This window comes from Chlorocebus sabaeus, chromosome 5 (assembly GCF_047675955.1).
Source record: "Chlorocebus sabaeus isolate Y175 chromosome 5, mChlSab1.0.hap1, whole genome shotgun sequence".
NCBI lineage: Eukaryota > Metazoa > Chordata > Mammalia > Primates > Cercopithecidae > Chlorocebus > Chlorocebus sabaeus.
Window position 1 is genome coordinate 81332613 of NC_132908.1, and position 22521 is coordinate 81355133.

The 22521-nt window shown below is 45.3% G+C and overlaps 1 protein-coding gene across 1 annotated transcript in view; it reads left to right on the top strand.

The window, feature by feature from the left end:
• The first annotated feature begins 328 nt into the window (after positions 1–328).
• USP10 (ubiquitin specific peptidase 10) overlaps positions 329–22521 on the top strand; it is an 80770-nt gene continuing 58577 nt past the window's right edge. Inside the window, exon 1 of the mRNA XM_007994240.3 lies at positions 329–455. Within this exon, the coding sequence (XP_007992431.2) occupies positions 435–455 (21 nt within the window). The 5' untranslated portion in view covers positions 329–434. The remainder of the gene's footprint in view (positions 456–22521) is intronic.

Genomic DNA, 22521 nt, shown 5'->3' on the forward strand with positions numbered 1-22521 from the left:
GCCCCAGGCCGACCAAAGGCCGAGGCTCCCGGGCTCCGGTGGCCCAGGTGCCAGTAGGTGAGGAGCCGGGGCCCGCCGGCGCCTCGGCGTTGCCACCTCCACCTGCCTGCTGCCTCCCCTTCCGGCTTCGCAGGCGGGACCCGGCGGGCTCTTAGAATGCAGCCACCCGGCATCTTCCGCCCGAGGGTCGCGGGGCTCAGAGTCCGGCCGGTTCCAGGCAGGGCAGGGAAGGTCCGCGGCCCGGCAGACGCACGCCCACCTGTCGGCCGCGCAGGCGCAGCAGCACGCCGGCCTCCCCGCGCCCCGCGGCGCGCGGCCAGTGCGCAGGCGCGGCGGCCGATGCGAGTGTGTATGTGCGGGCGAGAAGATGGCGGCGGCGGGGGAAGCAGCGTGAGCAGCCGGAGGAACGCCGAGTCCCATTGAAACGGGCAGCCATGGCCCTCCACAGCCCGCAGGTAGCCGCCAGTCTGCGCCTTCGGCCGGAAGGGGCCCAAGCCCGGGACGGGCGGACGCCGCAGCGGGCGGGCGCCCGCGCCCTGCCCGGAGCGAGCGTGTGGGAGTGGGGGAGGGCGCCGGGACACGCTGCCCGGGCCTAGGCCGGAGCCACCCGCCGCCTCCGCGCCCGTCGCTCCTTCGTCCCCCTGAGCCACCCAGGCCCCCTAGTCCCGGAGAGGCCGAGGGACGGGGGCTCCGGTCCCCGCCTGGGGAGGGCGTGGGGGGCGCCGAAGGGGTTAACCTCCCCGGGGCTGGACCGCGGGGCGAGCCTGGGGTGTGGAGTGGGGCCCTCCCCGCCGCGCCGGCCCGGGGAGGCGGCCCGGGGGCTGCAGGAGTCCCCTGGAGCGGCAGGAGCCCCAGAGCAGCTCAGGTTGCTGCCTCTACTCAGAGCGAGTCTCAAAGATTTGGGGGTGCCCTGTTGCCCCTTTGCCCCCAAAGCTTCCTTTTTCAGCTTGATTGATGACGCGGGGGCTGCTGATTTTCTGGTTTTTAGATAGAAGTCGCTGAGTAGCGGCGTTAGGCTACTGTTGCAAAGAAAACTCGAAATAAGTCGCAAGGACCGTACTTTCACTTGCATTTGAGTGACATCCCTTGCACGAATCCATCCCAGCCAGGCTGACACTAACGCACCCTGCCTGAACAGTATCTAAAGCTTAGGGGCCCTTTGCAATAATCCCGTAGTGGAAAGAAAGAGCTCTTTTTGGGAGATGTGCGTGTAGAGTTAAGCTCTTATTCACCTCTCCTACCCCTTCTCCCGCCCCATGTCCCCCCTCCGCCATTGTAATTATTCTGGACAAAAATCGGCGTGATGTTATTATTTGTCAGTCTTGCTTTAGACTGCTAATTTGTTGACATCTGGTCCCTATAAATTGTTGCACACTTTTTAACCATCTCATTGTGTATTTGTATTAAATATGGGGAAATGAAACAAAGTAGCCATTCGGAAAACTGGTGGCGGGTAAAATCATAACCCTTCATAAGCAGTTGGGTTTTGTTGCCGTTCTGCAGATGAAGTCAATCTGACTAGACCTCTTTTGAAACATGATTTTCGTAACTATTGTAATGAATGCGTGTTGTGGAATCTAAAATGCGAAAACTTTTTAAAAAATTAGATCTTACGACAAGCTTCAATTGTGTTAAATTAGCTGTAGTTTAGTTTGCATCAGAACTTCCCCCTTTAACGTTTTGTTCCTTTGTACATTTACTTTTGTAAGTAGTATAGGTCTTTGCACCAAAGAAGGCATCAGCAGTTGAATAGTTTTTACAAATGTGTAACACAAAGATTTTAAGAGATTTGGTGTATTTAGCTTTGTTTAGACCTTTCTATTTTAAACAAAAAAAGATTTGATATTTGCTTTTCCTCAACTTAAATACTAATTAGCCTATTTAAATTGGTATGAACAAGTATAAGTCTCATTATGAATTAATGTGTAATATTCCTTGTGATTTTGACATGAAGAAAGCATCTTTAGGCATAACTCACTTCCTTTATTTAATAAGCATCAATCACAATTAAAGGTTGATTGAAATGTTAATTAATGGGGATGGATAATATGTAAACTTAATTGTAAATTCGTTGTCCCAGTATTTACATTTTATACAACAGTCTAAAGCGTCATTATATACATCTTTAGAAAATTGGAGTAGCAAAAGTTGGCGAACAGAAATGTTAGCAACACTTTGGGTTTATTCTTTTAAAGTATGATTTAAATGCTTTTAAGTTCTAGCATGGAGAAAGTAGCAAAGGAAATAGTTTGATTTCTCATAATTTTCTTTTCTTTTTTTTTTTTTGAGATGGAATTTTGCTCTTGTTGCCTAGGCTGGAGTGCAGTGGCGCCATCTTGGCCCACTGCAACCTCTGCCTCCCAGGTTCAAGCGATTCTTCTGCCTCAGCTTACCAAGTAGCTGGGGTTACAGGCGCCCGCCACCACGCTCGGCTAATTTTTTGTATTTTTATTAGAGACGCGTTTCACCATGTTGTTCAGGCTGGTCTCAAACTCCTGACCTCAGGTGATCCACCCGCCTCGGCCTCCCAAAGTGCTGGGATTATAGGTGTGAGCCACTGCCCCTGGCCGATTTCTAATAATTTTCATTTAAAAAAAATAGTAATGGAAACAAGTAATGGAATCATGTATGACAGGATTTAGTTACTGGTTCCTGCTCGAGTCATTCTGAGCGTTTTAATAAATTTGTTTTATTTGTTTGCCTACTGTTCTAAGAGTCTTGCAGCCTTAATAGCCATTCATTCATTCAGCAAATACTGATTGTTTATCAGGTGTTAAGCGCCATGATATGCATATTACTTGTTTCTGTTGGGAATAACAACTGCAAATTAAAGGTCTTATTTTAAATTTGACTTGTCAGGGCGGGGCGTGGTGGCTCACACCTGTAATTCCAGCACTTTGGGAGGCTGAGGCGGGTGGATCACCTGAGTCTGAGCTGGAGACCAGCCTGACCAACATGGGGAAATCCCGTCTCTACTAAAAATACAAAATTAGCGGGGCGTGGTGGCATGTGCCTATAATCCCAGCTACTCGGAGGCTGAGGCAGGAGAATCACTTGAACCCGGAAGGTGGAGATTGCAGTGAGCTGAGATGGCGCCATTGCACTGCAGCCTGGGCAACAAGAGCAAAATTCCGTCTCAAAAAAAAAAAAAAAAATTGACTTGTTAAAGTTAAATTTGTCACTGAGAATAATGGTACGTGGAAAAAGTTACAATTTAAAAATGTTTACAGGTCAGCGCCGTGGCTCGTGCCTGTAATCCCAGCACTTTCGGAGGCCCGGGCGGGTGGATCACTTGAGGTCGGGAGTTTGAGACCAGTCTGACCAACATGGTGAAACCTCGTCTCTATGAAAAATACAAAAATTAGCCGAGTGTGGTGAAGCTCACCTATAGTCCCAGCTACTTGGGAGGCTGGGGCAGGAGAATCACTTGAACCCAGGTGGCGGAGGTTGCAGTGAGCCGAGATCATGCCACTGCACTCCAACCTGGGTGACAGAGCAAGACTCTGTCTCAAAAAAAAAAAAAAAGCATGAAACTCCATCTCAAAATAAATAATAAATTAAAAAGTTTTTAGGTTCATAACCCTATTTCCAATTATTAGAAGGTGTTGGTTGATCCCTGTTACCTGTATTGAAGTGTAATAGTGAAGAATTTGGAAACATTTTGAGACCAGTGACTGTCAACATTTTAGCAAAGACAAATGAACTTCAGCAGTTGAAGTGTAAGTCCAAGTGAACTCTTTGTCACCAAGGGCACCAATTAAATGATTTGCGGTAATTAATTTGAAGCTGTTAGTTTTGCCTTACACCTGAAAAAATATTTGTGATTATTGATGTCATTTATAGTGAAATCTCCACAATAATGCTTCCTACACCCAATTCGAATGTCATGCAGTTGGCTTCTGTCCATGTCTGCATAGACTCACCCCAGTCACTTTTTTTTTTTTTTTACCTTGTGATAACAGGGCCCCCAAATTTTACATGATGGAAAGTCTTGGGTTCCATCTCTAGCGTATGGCTGAATGTTACTGTATTGCTGAATATCTGTTTCTAGCTGACAGCTGGATTAGTGTTAGTTCTTGAAAGAGATAGATTTTTATTAGAGTCTCACGTAATGAGCAGCTGAAGTAAATACAATTATTTGAAATGTTGACAGGGCATTTGGAGATAACAGTTTTCCTTTTCTTAGTGACAGCAAGCTATTTAAACATGTCCTAAGAGTAGATATTTTAAGTTTGTGAGCCAGTGGTCGCCTGAATGGTTTGTACAGATGATCTGAGCAGCCGTCCTGTACCAGGACCTCACCTTCATGCTCTTGAGCCCATCTCGTTGAGACGGCAGTGCACTGAAATTCCAGTGAATACTAAGCGGGCCTACCGCATTCTAAATTCCTCACTAAAGCAAAAGTTAGGACGTGTATTCCAGTGTTCTGTTACGTGGAACTGATAGGATTTAAGCAGTGATTCACATAGGAAAACTTAAAGGAGAAAAGGATTACCAAGCTTAATGATTGCTGTTTAATGCCAAGCCTAAGCGGCACATTCATTGCGCTGTGCTCAGAATATAACATTCAAGTAATTGAGAAAAGTGGTATCATCTCCAGTTGAATTAGTTACATCAGGGTTTTTGTTTCTGTTTTTTTGTTTGTTTGTTTGTTTTTAAAGATATAATTTCAGACATGTCGGTACTTCCTGTTAATGGTTGCCGGTATTCAAGTGACACATTAAACGCGGTTGCTGAGGGCACTTCTTACGGATAATATACCAAAATATGAAACATAGTGGGAAGAGCTTGCTTTTGAATTTGTAATTAGGCTGTTACTTATCTATTTACTGCCACACATGCAAGAATCACCATCGCACAAAACAGATAAATCTGTTTGCTATGGAATTTGCTGGCCTTGGGCCATTGGATTACTGTCATTTGTCACTTTAGTGCCACTTCAGCAGTGTAGATGTTCATTTCCAAAGACTTACATGTGCTTGGACTGCAGTTTTCCTGTTTATTGAAGTGTTCTCCCAAAAGGTCTTTCTGTGACCATTTCTGTCAATACAGACTGGATGAAGAGTTAGTGTAGGAAAATAAAGGTAGCCCATGGGATTTGTGTGTAGTATTTGTTTCAAGGACCAGAAAATGTAGAATTTATCGTAAACCTTGATGTAGACTCTTCAGATCATAGACTTTTTCTGAACTGGCTATTTTCTGGCTATTTGAAAGCTCCTGGGCCATGATCCCATTTTCATCAGATGACTTGAGAACCCAGAAGCTCTACCAGCACGGCCATTCTGCCCTGTCTTGAAACATCATGCCCCGGTTGCCCTCTCCTGGAATAGGGCGGGTAAGGTGTTGAGATAGAACTGTGGTTTGGGGCTATTAAAGCCTGAATTCCTCGACTTTCCCTTTTGGGCTCACATGAAAATTGTTAGGAGAGTGTACATGTGGAGTATGGGCCCAGCACCTGCCACCGTCTGCACTGTAATGATGGCTACTCCTAAGAGTCCTCAGTCTCCTCCAGGTTGGGCTTGTGTCTACAGCCTTATCAGTTGTCATTCTTCAGATCCATTCTCAGTTTATTTTTCTGGCATCGGCTGGAGGGACATCTCCTTAAGCCTGTACTGTATGGCTCAGGAGTCTCAAAACCAGTCCCTTTTGAAGTGAGAGCATCTGTGGTAACAAACTGAGGGTCCCCACTCCTGTGCCTTTTTTTTTTTTTCTTTTTCTGTTTCTTTTTTTTTTGAGATGGAGTCTCACTCTGTCGCCCAGGCTGGAGTGCAGTGGCGTGATCTCATCTCACTGCAACCTCTGCCTCCCGTGTTCAAGCGATTCTCCTGCCTCAGCCTCTGGAGTAGCTGGGACTACAGGGGCCCGCCACCACGCCCAGCTAATTTTTTGTCTTTTTAGTAGAGATGGGGTTTCACTGTGTTAGCCAGGATGATCTCGATCTCCTGACCTCATGATCCACCCGCCTCCCAAAGTGCTGGGATTAAAGGTGTGAGCCACCACACCCAGCCACTCCTGTGCCTTTTGTACCTGATTCTTTCTTCTAGCTGACTTCTCCCTCCTTCCTTCCCTTTCTCTCTCTTCGTGGTCTGATGGTGCTAGATTTTTGTTTCCCATTTGTCTTTGTTTTATGAAGATGGGCTCCTTTTAGTTTGTGTGTATTGAGTACAGACATGTTATGCCCTTGGGTTTTTTTTTTTTTTGAGACAGTCTCACTCTCTTGCCCAGTCTGGAGTACAATGGTACGATCTCGGTTCACTGCAACCTCTACCTTCCAGATTCAAGCGATTCTCCTGCCTCAGCCTCTTGAGTAGCTGGGATTACAGGCGCCTGCCACCGTGCCCAGCTAATTTTTTTGTATTTTTAGTAGAGATGGGGTTTCACCATGTTAGGCTAATCTCGAACTCCTGACCTCAGGTGATCCTGCTGCCTCAGCCTCCCAAAGTGCTGGGATTACAGGCATGAGCTACCGCACCTGGCCCAGTTTTTGTATTTTTAGTAGACACAGGTTTCAACATGTTGGTCAGGCTGGTCTTGATCTCCTAACCTCAGGTGATCTGCCCCCCTTGGCCTCTCAAAGTGCTGGGATTACAGGTGTGAGCCACCACGCCCAGCTAATTTTTTTTTGTATTTTTAGTAAAGACAGGGTTTCACCATGGTGGTCAGGCTGGTGTCGAACTCCTGACCTCAGGTGATCCACCTACCTTGGCCTCCCAAGGTGCTGGGATTACAGGCATGAGCCACTGCACCCAGCCTCCCTACTCATTCTTTGAAAAAAAAACAATTTTTTGTTGTTTTGTAGAGACAGGGATTCCTGCGTTTCCCAGACTGGTCTCAAGGGATCCTCCTGCCTCAATTTACTAAAGTACTGGGATTATAGGTGTGAGCTACCATGCCCAGCCTCCCTGTTCATTCTGAAAGTATCAGTCTTTTTACTCGTGATAGGACATGTTGAAGTTTTGGTTAAAAATAGAAGAGAATTTCAAAATGAAGTTCAATTCTAGAGGTTTCTGAGATTCCTGCCCAATATAAAAAACTTCTGGTACATTGAAACAATTTTTTTATAGTTAAATTTTTTTAGAGCCGTTTTAGGTTCACAGCAAAATTGAGAGGAAAGTACAGAGAGTTCCTATATACCCCTTCTCTTGATATCTTAAGTAATAATTTCCCTTAGATAGCTGCAAAGACTATTTATATATTTATTTAAGACCTCACGTAGGCCTTCTGGGTAGATCTGATCATTGGACAAGGAGGAACATATTTATTACAAAATACTAAGCATTGCAGTAGTCATCACTTGAAGCCTATAAACTCTATGAACTGCATAGTTTAGAAAGTGCCTTAGCTTGTTTGAGCCTTTACAGCAACTCTGTCCTGTATTATTATAACCATTTTACAGATGAGTAAGATAAGACCCAAAGAGGTTGTGACTTGAGGTCACATGGCTGCTGGCCCTCAGGACCTTTTGAAAGCAGGTGTTTTGACTCCTGAATCCTTTGCTTTTTCTACTTTGCCAAACTGGTTTTCTGGAAGAGGCTGATGAAGGCATAATCTTTCACATTGTGACTTCCCCTTAGTAGTTCCTCCATGAGCATTTACAGAATGAATGAATGAAATGCGTGTTTAAAAACTTTAATGTTACTAATTACAAAATCTATTACTATAATGTGTTACTATCCACTAAATATTGTGTGTGGTACAATGAAGTTCTTTATTTTATTTTCTATTATAATGACATGCTATTTTTAAGACACGAAAACAGCACAGAAGTATTTAAAGTGAAAAGTAGAAGTCATTCCCTTCCTCTCTGATCCTTCGTCAGTTTGGTGTGTGTCTTCTATGCTTTTTTCCATTGGAGTATTTCTGTTCTGTCTAGTCACTGAACTGAGCTTTATTGAGCAAACCTTGTTTTCAAAATTATTGAAAACATCTACTGAAGTCAGTTTTCTTATTTTTACCTAATTTTGCCAGGGAATGAAGCAGATATTCGGGAGATTAAAGTGGCTTATCAGGATCCAGTATGCGGGGGATTGTGGAAGTGCTGTCAAAACTTATAACATGTTGTCCAAACAATTTTTTTTTTTCTTAAGAAATATTTTGGGCCAGGTGCAGTGACTCACGCCTGTAATTCCAGCACTTTGGGAGGCTGAGGCAGGTGAATCACTCAAGCTCAGGAGTTTGGGACCAGCCTGGGCAACATAGCAAAACTCTTTCTCTACAAAAAATACAAAAATTAGCTGGGCATGGTGGTGCTCTTCTGTAGTCCCAGCTGCTTGGGAGGTTGAGGTGGGAGGATTGCTTGAACCTGGGAGGTGCAGATTGTAGTGAGTTGAGATTGTGCCACTGCACTTCAGCTTGGGTGACAGAGCGAGACTCATGTCAAGAAAGAAAAGAAAAGAAATATTTTGAAGACTTCCACTCCCTTAATAGCAGTCATGCTGTCCGGTGTTCATATTGTAAAAAGAAGTCTGGGCTGGGCATGGTGGCTCACGCCTATAATCCCAGCACTTTGGGAGGCCGAGGCGGGTGGATCACCTGAGGTCAGGAGTTTGAGACCATCCTGGCCTACATGGTGAAACCCCATCTCTGCTAAAAATAAAAAAATTTAGTTGGGCATGGTGGCGGGCACCTATATTCCCAGCTGCTTGGGAGTCTGAGGCAGGAGAATAGCTTGAACCCGTAGGGGCAGAGGTTGCTGTGAGCCGAAATCACGCCACTTCACTCCAGCCTGGGTGAAAGAGTGAAACTCCATCTCAAAACACAAAAAAGGAGGTCTGATTCACATTCAGATTCTTGTCCATCCATTGCCTTTGCACTAGATTTATGAGGACAAACTTTTTATTAGTTGGAGATTGGTAAGTCCCCTGCCCTAGGGAATAATGAGAAACCAGGTAATTAACCTGAATTTTTCTCCATCTTCTTCAAAATCATATTTTTGTCTTCTGTCACTTTGTTTCATCAGAGCACTGCAATGGCAAAAAACAAAACACTCCCCAGCTCAGGCCCACTCCTGAGAGAGAACCACATCGAACTACTTCTGACTTGTAATAAAATGCAAAATCAGGGCTTCCAAGTATGGTTTACTGTTTTGTTTAGAATGAATTTGCAGAATATTAGACACTTTTTTCAGAAGCACACATGAAGGACTTTGTGTCTTTTGTGATCGTTCAGAGATGTTGGTGGCTGGATGTTAGGAGGATAGAGCTGAAGAGAGCGTTCCTGTGCTTTACAGGCTCACCGGGAAGCAAGGGAGAGAAGCAGGCTGATGACTGGGTGCATCCAGTTTTAGGGTGGTAATTCTTGTAACACAAGTGTGAACAACATAGTCAAGAACATTCATTCATTCGTTTCTTCATTCAGCAAATAGTTACTGAGTGGCCGCTGTGTACCAGGCACTGAGGAGGGAGTAATGAGCAAAAACAGGCATTGTTTCTCCCACCGAGGAGTTTATGGGTCCAGTGAGGAAGACAGTTTGTTAATCAGATAATCACAGTTAAATACATGTCGCTCCAAACTGAGAGATGTTTCCCAAAGGAAGGGAACACGATCTGAAGTCAGAGAATGGTTCCCATGGAAGTGATGCGTTAACAGCATGAGGCAGTGGGGACAGCATGTGCGGTGGACCTTCAGCTGGAGGGAATTTGGAGCACTGCAGAGAACTCAGCAAGGAGCTATGTGTCTTGGGCACAGAGCTGGAGGGGAAGGACAGACGCACCATCCAGTTTTGCAGTCTTTGTTAGATGTTACTGTCTTTATCCTGAGAAAAGTGTGGAGGAGGGGATGGTACAACAATTTCTTCTTCTTTTTTTTTGAGACAGAGTCTCGCTCTGTCGCCCAGGCTGGAGTGCGGTGGCACAGTCTTGGCTCACTGCAAGCTCCGCCTCCTGGGTTCACACCATTCTCCTGCCTCAGCCTCCTGAGCAGCTGGGACTACAGTCGCCTGCCAACGTGCCTGGATAATTTTTCGTATTTTTAGTAGAGATGGAGTTTCACCGTGTTAGCCAGGATGGTCTTGATCTCCTGACCTCGTGATCCACCCGCCTCGGCCTTCCAAAGTGCTGGGATTACAGGTGTGAGCCACCGCGCCTGGCCGGGATGGTACGACATTTGACCATGGAACCTCATAATCAGATTGCCGTTTGGGATCATACTCTGCCCAGTGAAGAATGGACTCACGGGGTTGCAGTGGCAGTAAGGAGATCATTTAGGGCAGGGTCCTTGGACTTTTGACTCAGAACGTGCAGTGGAGGTGGAGAGAAGTTGCTTGACTCAGGAGTTAGGTATAAGGTGTTTCGAAAAAGGAGGAGAGTTGGACTGAATGTCAGGCAAAGCTGGGAAGACGTCTCTTCTAGAACGGTGACATTTGAGCTGGAGTTTTCCAGGCAGAGAAGCACACGGACAAGGGCATGTGGAGGAGAATGTGCAGAGGAACAGTCTCAAAGCCTGCAGCCTGTTTGGGAAACAGATAAATTTGTGGCTGAAGTGGTGTGTAGGGTGAAGTGGTTAGCCGGGAGTCTGGAGAGGAGAAGTAAAGAATTTGATAATCCAAGCTTAGGACTGAGTTAAGTTGGTAGCAACGCTCTGTGTTAAGATTGCTGGTTGAGGCCGGGTGCAAGGCTCACGCTTGTAATCCCAGCACTTTGGGAGACTGAAGTAGGTGGATCACTTGAGGTAAGGAGTTTGAGACCAGTCTGGCCAACATGGTGAAACCCCATCTCTACTAAAAATACAAAAACTAGCTGGGCGTGGTGGCATATGTCTGTAGTCCCAGCTACTGGAGAGGCTGAGGCAGGAGAATCACTTGAAGCCGGGAGGCAGAGGTTTCAGTGAGCCAGATTGTGCCACTGCACTATATCCCGGGCAACAGAGCAAGACTCCATCTCAAAAAAAAAAAAAAAAGAGTTTGCTGGGTTGAGATGATTGTGCAGGGGTCTTCCTGAGATGCTTTGAGAATTGTCAGGGATTTGATTCTTTAGGCTCTCCTGCATAACTGGGACTCGACTCTCTCCTCACCTTGGCATCTTAAGCCTCATAACTTTGAGGGGAAAGAAGTAGGGCATTTCTTTTGGGGACTTCTGAGACAGATTAAGGCAAGTAGCCCTTCGGTGTCGTCAGTGATAATTGGATAGAGTAGGTAGGGAAGGTCGTTTAGGGGCGTATTCCGTTTATTTTGAGGGGGAGGCACCTTTAAACACAAACATCTGTCCCGATGATGTTTGTAGAAATTAAAGAAGATATTAAGAAAAATTTAGCTGACTTCTGTTACATTATTTTAAATGTTTCCTTTAGTACTTTTGGTAGTAAACTTGAGAAATTCAGAATCATTGGGTTTAACAGCGTTTTTAGGTTTGTGATCCTTGAATGCCCTCTTCTAACACCAGAATCACCTGGTACCCTGGGTGCCACTCAAAGAGAGTAAGGATCCCTGTGAGCAGGTCCCCAGGCTGTCCCAGCCAGGCTCAGGTTGCAGATCCTCTGCATGGGTTTGTGTACAGCTATTTTCCTTGTAACTTGTTGAGCACTTTCCCATGAATAGCAATAACGAAATCGTATTTCGGACAAAGTGTTACATCTCCAGTCTAGGCTAGATGTGAACAACCACAAAGATCTGGATTGTGCCCCTCACTCTGAGTGTGATACTCACTTATTTTAGTGCTGAGTGGAATTGTGGAACAGTTCTGAGCAGATGAGAAACCTGACATTTTGCCACTTTGAAGATCTGTCATGTTGTGTCTTCGGAATGAGATTTCAGTTTGATTTGGCATTCATTAAGTAAATAATTAATGCCTTTTAAACAAGCGTTTGCCCAGCACTTGCTCTGTGCCAGGGCCCGTGTTGGGATTTGTAAGTTGCAAAAAACATACGTTTTTAAAAATGTAAGTACAGATGTGTTCCCCAAAGCCTTAAGAGCTGCTCTGGCTGGTGCTCTGCACCCCACATCTTGAAATAGGACCCCTGTGGGCAGCATGGGATCAGCATACTCCCCCACAGCTCAGTGTAACTGTGAGCACCTGATGTCCCAGAGAATTGGAACTGTCTAATTCATCCTGAAGCCTGTTGTCAGCGTCTCCGAGGATGTGTGCATAGCAGTAAGCCAATTCGCCGTCAGGAATTCCTGCTCCCTTTTGCTGTTGTTGGTCATGGATTTGTCAGGTGAGGAAATTCTAGTCTCTAGTTTTTCCCAAACTGGTGCTGAAATAATTACGCTTGGTTCTCTCTAGCTTCTTACCTCTTTGTTCTTCTGTGCCATAACGATGTATTGTAAGTTAGGTGCCAGCAGCACAAACTTTTCTTCCACCTGTAACTAGAGTTTTAGGTGGTGAGAAAGGGCTAGCTTTTTTTTTTTTTTTTGTCTTAGATGGAGTCTTGTTCTGTCACCCAGGCAGTGGCAAGATCTCAGCTGACTGCAATGTCTGCCTCCTGGGCTCAAGCGATTCTCTGCCTCAGCCTCCCGAGTAGCTGGGATTACAGGTGCATGCCACCATGCCTGGCTGATTTTTGTATTTTTAGCAGAAATGGAGTTTCACCGTGTTGGCCAGGCTGGTCTTGAACTCCTGACCTCAAGTGATCCACCTGCCACCGCATCCCGTGGCTTTTGCTTTTGAAGGTGGACAGAAACACCGTGCAGCTGTGGTGCTTTGCCCTTGCTGCTTTTGGGTGGAAACACAGACTTAAGTTAGCATATTCATCGGTTGATCTCTTCTCTATGAGAAGGGAAACTAATTGCAGTATTTTGTGTGCACGGCAGGCTTTGAGGGCCCTTATACTTTGATTCTGTAGATGCCCTGTCCTTCCTCTGAAGGTAGTCAGCTGTGTAGAGAGGCCTGTGTGGGCCCTGTCCTGAGAGTAGCGGAAGGAAGACATGGCTGTGTCTGTGGAGATTGTGCCTTATGCAGAGGCAAACACCACATGGATGAGCCGGAAGCAGCCGCCAGCCTGGCTGCTCTGTTGGTCGGGAAGGCTTTTTTGAGTCTGGTGTGGTCTGGCTCCCCCAGTGTCCCCACTGCCTAGCACAATGGGCACTCAGGTGTTTGTCCAATGAATAGGTTAATTGACAGGGACCAGATGAAGAAAACAGAGAACAGCTGGTTGTCATTCACTGTTTTCAGGACTGCTTCTGGTTGTTTTGGGTGTTTCTGTAATAGTTCTAGGCATGAAGTTCAGGACCACAGCCTGCAAGACCACGAGGGACAGATTTGCCTTCTGTAGAAATAGTAATGAGAGCTGAAGAAGAGGTGGCTGCTTCCCGAAGTATCAGATTGATTGTCATTTCTGCGTTTAGAATGCATGTGTGACCCCTAAGCTTCTCCTCAGGTTCTTCAGTGCTCTCTTTACCTCTGTTGTGATTGTTTCTTGAATCCAGGTGACTGACTTGCACGTCACATATAAGCTATTTTGTTTTATTCTTTGGTCTCTTTCTCAACAAGTGTAGTCTGGAGATCATAGGACACTTAGCAATGCAGAGAGAATGCCTTCGCCAGTGTTACCGGCAAGCGCTTGGCTGCGGGGGCCCTTTGGGCATGCTGGTGATCTTCGCAGGCCTGCTTAGAGCAAATGCAGCTGTCGTCCAAATCCAAGATCCGTAGAGCAGCCGAACTTTCCAGTACGGGGCCCAATTTTGTGTCACCGGTAAACATGGAAAGAGCTTTTCAGTTGTTTGCTGTAGTTAGTTGATCTTTTCCCCCACCTTTGTGACCTTAGGTGTCTCAGCCAAAGCCATGGTTCACCCACTAGTTATTGAGCTCAGCTGTGTGGCAGGCATTGTCTGTACAGAAATGGAGGGGAGCACGTTGTCTCTCCCCGAGACCCTCTGTCTGTAGACAGGCTCACCCGCTCTGTCCCTGTGGCTTGCTCCCCCACTTTCAGTGAGTCTCTGCCTGTGCCATCGTCTTAGGCCCACTTTACTCACCTTTAAAATCGCACCCTCCTTCACACTTGTCACCCTGTCTCCTTGCTCCCTCTCCAGAGCACTTCACACCTAATACCTACATATCCTGTATCCTGACATACGTGTCTCAGGGTCACTCTCTTGTCCTCCCCCAGTGTAAGCTCCGTGAGGGCAGGGGTTTTTGTTTGCTTTGTTCACTGCTAGGGCCCCTAGTCCTAGAACGTGGTGAGTGCTCAGGAAATATTTATTAACAAACACATTCATGAAAGCATATCACATTGGACATATTCAGAAGCCCACTGTCTAGTGTGGTAAAGAAGCCAGAGAATCAACTGTTAGGATCCAGAGTTAGAGAGGCGGTCACAGGAGAGTCCCCGGGGACACTTTGGCTCATGTTTGTGAGGAAAATAGTTCACAAAGAGGAGCCTTTGGAACTGAGTTCTGTGATGTGCGCAGTCATCCAGGCCAGCAGGGGCCCAAGAGAACGGCGCCCAAAGCAGAAAGACGTGGTGTGTGCCTTGTCGCTCAAGTGCATTTGGGGCGTGGAGAGTTGTAGGGGCTGCGGCGCTGGGGGTTGACTGGGAAGGTGGATGGTGCATCTTGTAGTCTCTGCTAGAGCCTTTTAGTCTGAAAAAGTTCTGGGAGACTTGAAAGGCTTTCTCTGGGCACCAGAATAGTAAGGTTGAGTTGAGAGACAGCTCTGTGGTGGCCACATGCAGTTTGGAGGGTGAGGGGTGAGCACAGAGGCGGAGGTAGTTTGTTGCAGAGACCCAGTTGAGAAGTGTGGAAGGCCTGAATGGTGCCTAGAGGAGGGGGAGGCCTTAGGGTGGCCAGTGGCTGGCGGGAGGTGGGTGGCTGGCGGGAGCCAGCTCGTTGTGGGGTGTTCATGGTATAGTATTTTCCTTCTTAAAATGTGGAATGATACTTGTTTACTAAGAAGTTTTTCCTACTTCTTCCTCTTTTTTAGAGATGGGGTCTGGGTCTATCATCCAGGCTGGAGTGAGTGGCCCGATCATAGCTCACCCACTGCAATGTCCAACTCCCAGGCTCAGGCCATCCTCCCTCCTCAGCCACCCAAAACGCTGGGACTACAGACGTGAGCCACCATGCGTGGCTTTCCATTTCTTACATTGTGAATGTTTTTCCATTAAATATTTTCCTTTGCTATTGTTGTTTTATATCTCAAGAGCCTTAACTTAATCTTCAGCATTGTTTTTTAAGGACTGCCGCGTATTCACAAGTTATAGTATATGCGTACTAAAAAATGGTAATGTTTGGCAGGTTTTTTTGGGTCCAGTTTTTTGTTGTTGTGAATTATCTTATTTTCTAGAGCAAATTAAGCACATTATTGTAAACTGAAATATGAACATCCTTAATTCATGGATTATTTTTGGGGCGAAGGGAGAGGTATATTTTGCTAAGGGGTATTAAGGAGATATTTAAAACATGAATTTTTTTAAAATTTAAAAGTAATATCAAAAACAAGTTCTACATATGAAATGTTTGAAAAATATTTTTAAAGATATGTTTATTATTATTAGTTTTCTTTTTTTTTTTTGAGACAGAGTCTTGCTCTGTCGCCCAGGCTGGAGTGCAGTGCGCAATCTTGGCTCACTGCAACCTCCACCTCTCGTGCTAAAGTGATTCTCTTGCCTCAACCTCCTGAGTAGCTGGGAGTACAGGCATGCACCACCACGCCCAGCTACTTTTTGTATTTTTTAGTAGAGATGGGGTTTCACCATATTGGTGAGTCTGGTCTCGATCTCCTGACCTCAAGTGATTCAGGATCGCCTGCCTCAGCCTCCCAAAGTGCTTGGATTACAGGCGTGAGCCACCACTCCCGGCCCATTTATAAAATATTTATCAATAAGCTGGCTTAAGTTTGGTGAAGGCCAACTATTTTAGCTACTGCTGTAGATATCCAGGAAGATAACCAAAGTATCCTTACCCTTGTGTATAATGGATAGCTAAGGCGTAAGAAACAACTGGGCATATTACAAGATGTGTAATTAAGTGCTGAATTATGTGGTGCATGTGGCAGGTTCTTTTGTAGTAATTCAGAGAATGAAGATGGGTAATGAGCTAGTCTTGAGAAGGAATAGGGTCTCCGCCTCCCAAAGCACTGGGATTATAGGCATGAGCCAGTGAGCCCAGCTGGGTGATCTTACTGCTTTATATGAATTCTCTGGTCACTGCTGCCCAGCTATCCTTTTATCTCCTTTTTTGCTTACCCTATTCATGTGTTAGGGTGCCCTCCCTTTAAAAAAAAAAACAAGTAGAGCTCAGCTTTCTAACTGGTTTACACCATAAACTAGAGATTTAGTGGCTCATATAACTAGAAATTCCAGAGGTAGATCAGGCTTCAAAGTTTAATTCAGCCATTCAGTTAGAGTTTTGAGGACCTGACTTCTTTTCATTTTTTCACTTTGCATTTCTTCATCTTTTCATCCTGCATGTCAGTATTATCCCAGGGCTAGTTTCCCCCAAGATGGCGGAATGGCCACAGCAGTTGCAGGCTTCACATTTGGGCGCAGCCTCCGTCACACCAGCCTGACCAAGAGAGTGAGTGTGCATCCCAGAATTCTAGGCAGTGTCCTGAGCTTCATGCCCTTTGGGTCGTCCCTGAACCAGAGCACTGTGGCAAGGAGGGTGGTATGCCAGGCGGGGCCCCCATCTGGCCTGGGGGTGGGTGTGTATTGATCTCTGAACTGGGTGACCACTCTCCCACAGGGTAGGAAGGGGAGCTGGCCAATTCACTTCTGTCCCACATGAGCGTAATGTCTCTCCCCCCTCTCCTTTTCCAGATATGCCAGTTCCTCCTGGACTCCTCAGACTGGAAGATTGTCTTTCTCCCTGACAAATCATCTGTACTGTCTGATTGCATCTTACAGTCTTCTTTAAATATTATTGTTCCTTAACTGTTAATGTGTCTGTGCCATGAGGTCAGCCCCAGGTTCCAATCCTGTTCCATTTTCTGTTTGTGAAATCTCAGGCAAGGTTGGTTTCTCTGAACTTTTAAAGTGTTTTCGTCTTCATCATTCAGCACATCTTTATTAGGTTCTCAGTATTGTGCTTCAGTCGACGAAATACAGACTGACACAAGGAGATAACAGTTCGTTCACAGAGACATAGGTAAATGAGAATTACTGTGAAATGTGAACAGTGCTTTGGCCAAAATAGGGTTTAGAAACACTTTTTGAGGAGGTGGATACCTGAGTTGAGCCTTGAAGGACAAGTAAGACTTCTTCAGCATGGGGGATGAGGGAGCTGCCTGCGTGAAGGCTTATCAGCAGAGTAGTGAATAAATGCAGAGTTACTGAATTACTGGGATCTTAGGTGCACACACAGCCTTCAGCAAGGCTGGTAGGCAGAGACGCCCATTCCACCAAGTTGAAGAGTTAAGATTCTACCTTTATATACACCTTACAATTAGAAGAGTGACCACATGTCCTGGTCTAAACTTATCCCAGCATAATTCATCATAATGATCCTTTCACTCTGAAATATGCCTCTAATTTGGATGATAAATGGTTACCCAACTTAAAATAGAAGTCCAGAGCCATAGCCATAGGGACAGTCACTGTGATAGCACTGTGCTTTCTTCATAGTAGAGGCTTGGGATTACATAAGATAGAGCATAGCAGTGCTTCTCAAACTTGAAAGTCCATTGAAAATCAGCTGGCTTGTGAATATGCACATTTGGATTCAGTACACCTGGGGTGGGCCCTGAGCGCTGTCTGAGCTCCTGGGTAATTTCTAGGCTCCTGGCCTGGTGACTTCACTTTGAGTAGCAGGTAATATTGGGCTTTGGGAGCTTCAGAGGGTCTGTGAAGTTCTGAAATCATAGGCAGAAATGTGTGTACATGCATTCTTTAGGAGGTGGGCCTAATTCCCTTACATCAGTTTCTCAGGAGGTCTGCTGCCACCCAAAAAAGATTAGGAATCCCTTTTAGAAATTTTGTGCAGATTAAATGAAATATGTTGATTAAATGCCTTTAACATTATCTGGAGCTTAATGGACAGTAGTACACATTAGCTGTATGTCCTCCTTCCCTTCCCTGGCCCCAGTTCTTTGAAGGCAGGACACGTTGCTTAAACATCTTAAACTGCTTTTTAATGTCCTTTTGATGTCATTGGTGCCCAATAAGTGTCGATTTAGCTTGGTGACCAGCTGTTTGATGACTGTGAGCCATTCTGTCAGCATTTGTGAGTCTCTTAGGTGCCAAGCATTTTACTAGGTAGATAGAAGGAGGCCACCGCCTAGGTTATTGCAGATACCCAGGCATAGGTGGGGTCATCAGGGCCTGTGCTGGATAGTAACTGTAGAAATGAAGAGGAGATGAATCACTTAGTAATCTTCCTGAGTTGTGTGTGTTCAGGAAAGTGCTTCTACTGCTTTCGATTCATTGAGGTCCTGTTCTCTGGTTCTCAGTTGTATGTGATTTCAGTATGGATTAATTAATTGTAATGCTTAATTTAATTCATTCAGTTGCTGTTCTTGCCAAATGCAGTTTTTCTGAACATTTTGATATTTTGTTGAGATGGTCCCAGAAATTTGGGATTCATGATCACCTTAGAGTATTTGTGACGGAAAGGGTATATAATTTCTGGTATTTTCAAAGTTTCTTACCTAAGAGATTGGGAGAACAATGATGAGAGAGAGAGTGGAAGATTAGTTGTCTTGTAGAGTTGTGGATGCTTCAGAGAACTTGACTACATTGAGAAGGGAAAATCTTGGATTGGAAGGTTATTTTTGAGAAAGTGGAGTGTTGGTAGTGAAAGTTAGATTTCAGTGAATTAAAAGAGCAAATGAGAGATGAGTTTAATTACAAAAGAAGCGTCTTTTGTTCAAAAGACATTTCTGAAGAGTTGCTTGTGAGTTTAATTTATTTTATTGAGACAGGATTGTACTCTGTGACCCAAGATAGAGTGCAGTGGTGCAATCATGGCTTACTGCAGCCTCAAAGTTATTGGCTCAAGGGATCCTCCCACCTCAGCCTCCTGAGGAGCTGGGACTGCAGGTGTGGGCCACTGTGTTTGGCAGGAGTTTAATTTTTTCTGTCATATCACTTCTACTTTAGTTGCATTATAGTTTTTCTTCTGGCCGGGTGCGGTGGCTCACGCCTGTAATCCTAGCACTTTGGGAGGCTGAGGTGGGTGGATTACCTGTCAGGTGTTCGAGACCAGCCTGGCCAACATGGTGAAACCCCGTCTCTACTAAAAATACAAAAATTAGCCCAGGCATCGTGGCACATGCCTGTAATCCCAGCTACTCGGGAGGCTGAGGCAGGAGAATTGCTTGAATCTGGGAGGCAGAGGTTGCAGTGAACTGAGATTGCGCCACTGCACTCCAGCTTGGGCAACACAATGAGACTGTCTCACCAAAAAAAAAAAAAAAAAGTTTTTCTTCTGACTTTTAGTTTTGTTGTTGTTGTTGTTTTTGAGGAGTCTTTCTCTGTCACCCAGGCTGGAGTGCAGTGGCACAATCTTGGCTCACTGCAGCCTCCACCTCCTGGGTTCAAGTGGTTTTCCTGCCTCAGCCTCCCAAGTATCTGAGATTATAGGCGCCCGCCACCACACCCGGCTAATTTTTGTATTTTAGTAGAGACAGGGTTTCACTATGTAGGTCAAGCTGGTCTCAAACTCCTGACCTCAAATGATCCACCCGCCTCGGCCTCCCAAAGTGCTGGGATTACAGGCATGAGCCACCGCGCCCAGCCAGTTTTGTTGTTGTTGTTGTTGTTGTTGTTTTTGCCTTTATTAAGTCGTTAATGATCAGTAAACGCTTAAAAACACTAAAAGAGTTCCTATTTTAAAGACATCTGTTCTGGATGTTGTTCATCAACTTTTTATAGTGAATAATTACCTCAAATTATTTTATAATTTCTTTTTTAATTAGGAGGCATGGCTGAATGGAGAAGTAGCTCTGCTCATCCTCCTGTTTTCTGCTTAGTGTCTCCCACCTTCTTAGTTGCCTGTAGTGATAGAGCTTTTTCTTGGATCACGGGAATGCCCCTACAGAGTGATTCTAAACTCCCAGCTGTAAAGTCGGAATCACACAGGAAGTGTTTAAAATGCTGAATGAGGCCTGGACTCCACCCTAGACCACTGAAGCCAGAATTGTTGCAGGTATGGCCTGAGGATACTCTGAGTCTGAGGTGTGGCCAGGCTCGAGGACTGTTGTCTTAGGCCTTTGTCCAGTATGGTTTATGCTGCTCCCCTGCTAGGTGAGTACCACCGCAGGTGGGTTATCTGCTTTTATGTGGAAAATAGAGTATAGGAAGCCGATTGGGTGGAAAACATTTCTTCCAGGGTGTGCAGGTCTCATAAGGGGGACTTTGAAGTCTGGAGTTAACAGTTTTCTAATAAAAGATTTCAGACCATATCCATGAACTTAAATACATAATTAAAGAGTGGAATGCAAACTATTAGGATTTGTGCTGGTAAAGCAAGCTATACTTGCATAATTTAAATCTTTGGAGGGCATGTTTCGACAGATCGTTAGGTGAAGGTTAAACTGAGAAAGTAAATAGTGGACTCCTTCCTTAGCTAGCATACCTCTTTTTGCGGTCTTTTATTTTCAGCAGATAGTAATTTTGCAGCTTTTTACTTCTTCAACCAAACCTTCTAAGTAACTTTGCTTTCCATTGACAACAAAGCAGCTCATTAAGGGGGGAGTTCTGTACTTAATCTTAAAACTGGAAGGAGAGGAGTCTGTTTACCAGCTAATATAAGTACTTCTCATTAGGCAGTCCTCGATTTTCTAGGATATTTGAAGAGTCTGTTGACAGTGGCCAGCAAATCAAAGGAAAATCATTTCTGTAGTTAGGCTTCTTTTTTCATGGATGTCCTTTAAAACGAAGCTCTGCTGTAGCGATGTGCTTTCCTTCCTGACAGGTGGCCTTCAGTAGCTGGCCTTTTGTTGGTCTGGTTCCAGCATATTTTATTAAGTGAAAAATCCTGTAGAACAGATGGCACTTACAAACTTCTGCCCATGTAGCATTCTGTTTAATGGAAACAGTATAGATTTGTTTCATTGTTTTTGGCAGTAATTGTCTTTGTGTGGAGTTTGAGTACATAGTCCGAGAAGCTCGGCAGTAATAAAGGTTGAGCCAGGCAAGAATAATCTGAAGTGATTGAGTAATGATGGGACAGAGGCTTCAGAGTGGAGCATAGTTACATTGAAAACAGATGCAGAATAAAAAGATGATGCACAATTTTTTTTTTCTTTTTTTGAGACGGAGCCTTGCTCTGTCGCTGAGGCTGGAGTGCAGTGGCACGATCTCGGCTCACTGCAAGCTCCATCTCCTGGGTTCACGCCATTCTCCTGCCTCAACCTCAGTAGCTGGGACTACAGGCTTCTGCCACCACACCCAGCTAATTTTTTGTATTTTTAAATAGAAATGGGGTTTCATTGTGTTAGCCAGGATTGTCTCGATCTCCTGACCTCGTGATACGCCCGCCTCGGCTTCCCAAAGCGCTGGGATTACAGGCTGATGATGGCCATTTTTTTTTTTTTTTTTTTTTTTTTTTTTTTTTTTGAGAAGGAATCTCGCTCTTTTGCCCAGGCTAGAGTGCAATGGCGCAGTCTTGGCTCACTGCAACCTCCGCCTCCTGCGTTCAAGCGATTCACCTGCCTCAGCTTCCCAAGTAGCTGGGATTACAGACACATGCCACCTTGCCCGGCTAATTTATTGTATTTTTAGTAGAGATGGAGTTTCACCGTGTTACCCAGGATGGTCTTGATCTCCTGACCTTGTGATCCTCCCACCTCGGCCTCCCAAAGTGCTGGGATTACAGGTGTGAGCCACCACGCCCGATGATGATGCACAGTTTTTAAGGTGGTGGTGTTTAGCACAGGGAAGTCTTTGGACCAAGGAATGTGAAACTAAAAATCCCAGCGTGTGGATGCCTACAAATTGAGTGTACTAAGGAATTCTTCTGTAAATGAGAGATTAACAAATAGAGTGTACTGAGGAATTCTTCTGTAAATGAAAGATTACAGCTGTGGCCCTTGGTCTTCAAGAGCTTTGATTATGGTACTGCTTCGTCTTCCTTACATAGATTGTGCATAACAATTTTTAAAAAGTCAACCTTATTGAAGTGTAATTTAATACAATAAATGTACCCATTTTAAGTTTGCAGTTTGAGGTTTTTTGTCTTTTTTTTCAGACAAGGTTGGAGTGCAGTGGTGTGATCATAGCTCACTGCAGCCTTGACCTCCCAGGTTCAAGCCATCCTCCTGCCTCAGCCCTCCCAAGTAACTTGGGACTGTAGGCATGTGCCACAAAGTCTGGCTGTTTTTTTTTTTTTAAGAGATGGAGTCTCGCTCTGTTGCCAGGCTGGAGTGTAGTGGCGCGATCATGGCTCACTGCAACATCTGCCTCCCAGGTTCAAGCAGTTCTGCTGCCTCAGCCTCCCGAGTAGCTGGAACTACAGGCACACACTGCCACGCCTGGCTAATTTTTTTTGTGTTAGTAGAGACAGGGTTTCACCGTGTTGCCCAGGCTGGTCTCGAACTCCTCTCAAGTGATCCTCTCACCTTGACGCCCCAAAATGCTGGAATTACAGGCGGGAGCCATCACGCCCAGCCCAGTTTGAGTTTTGGTAGACATATACAACGAAGTAGTAACTAC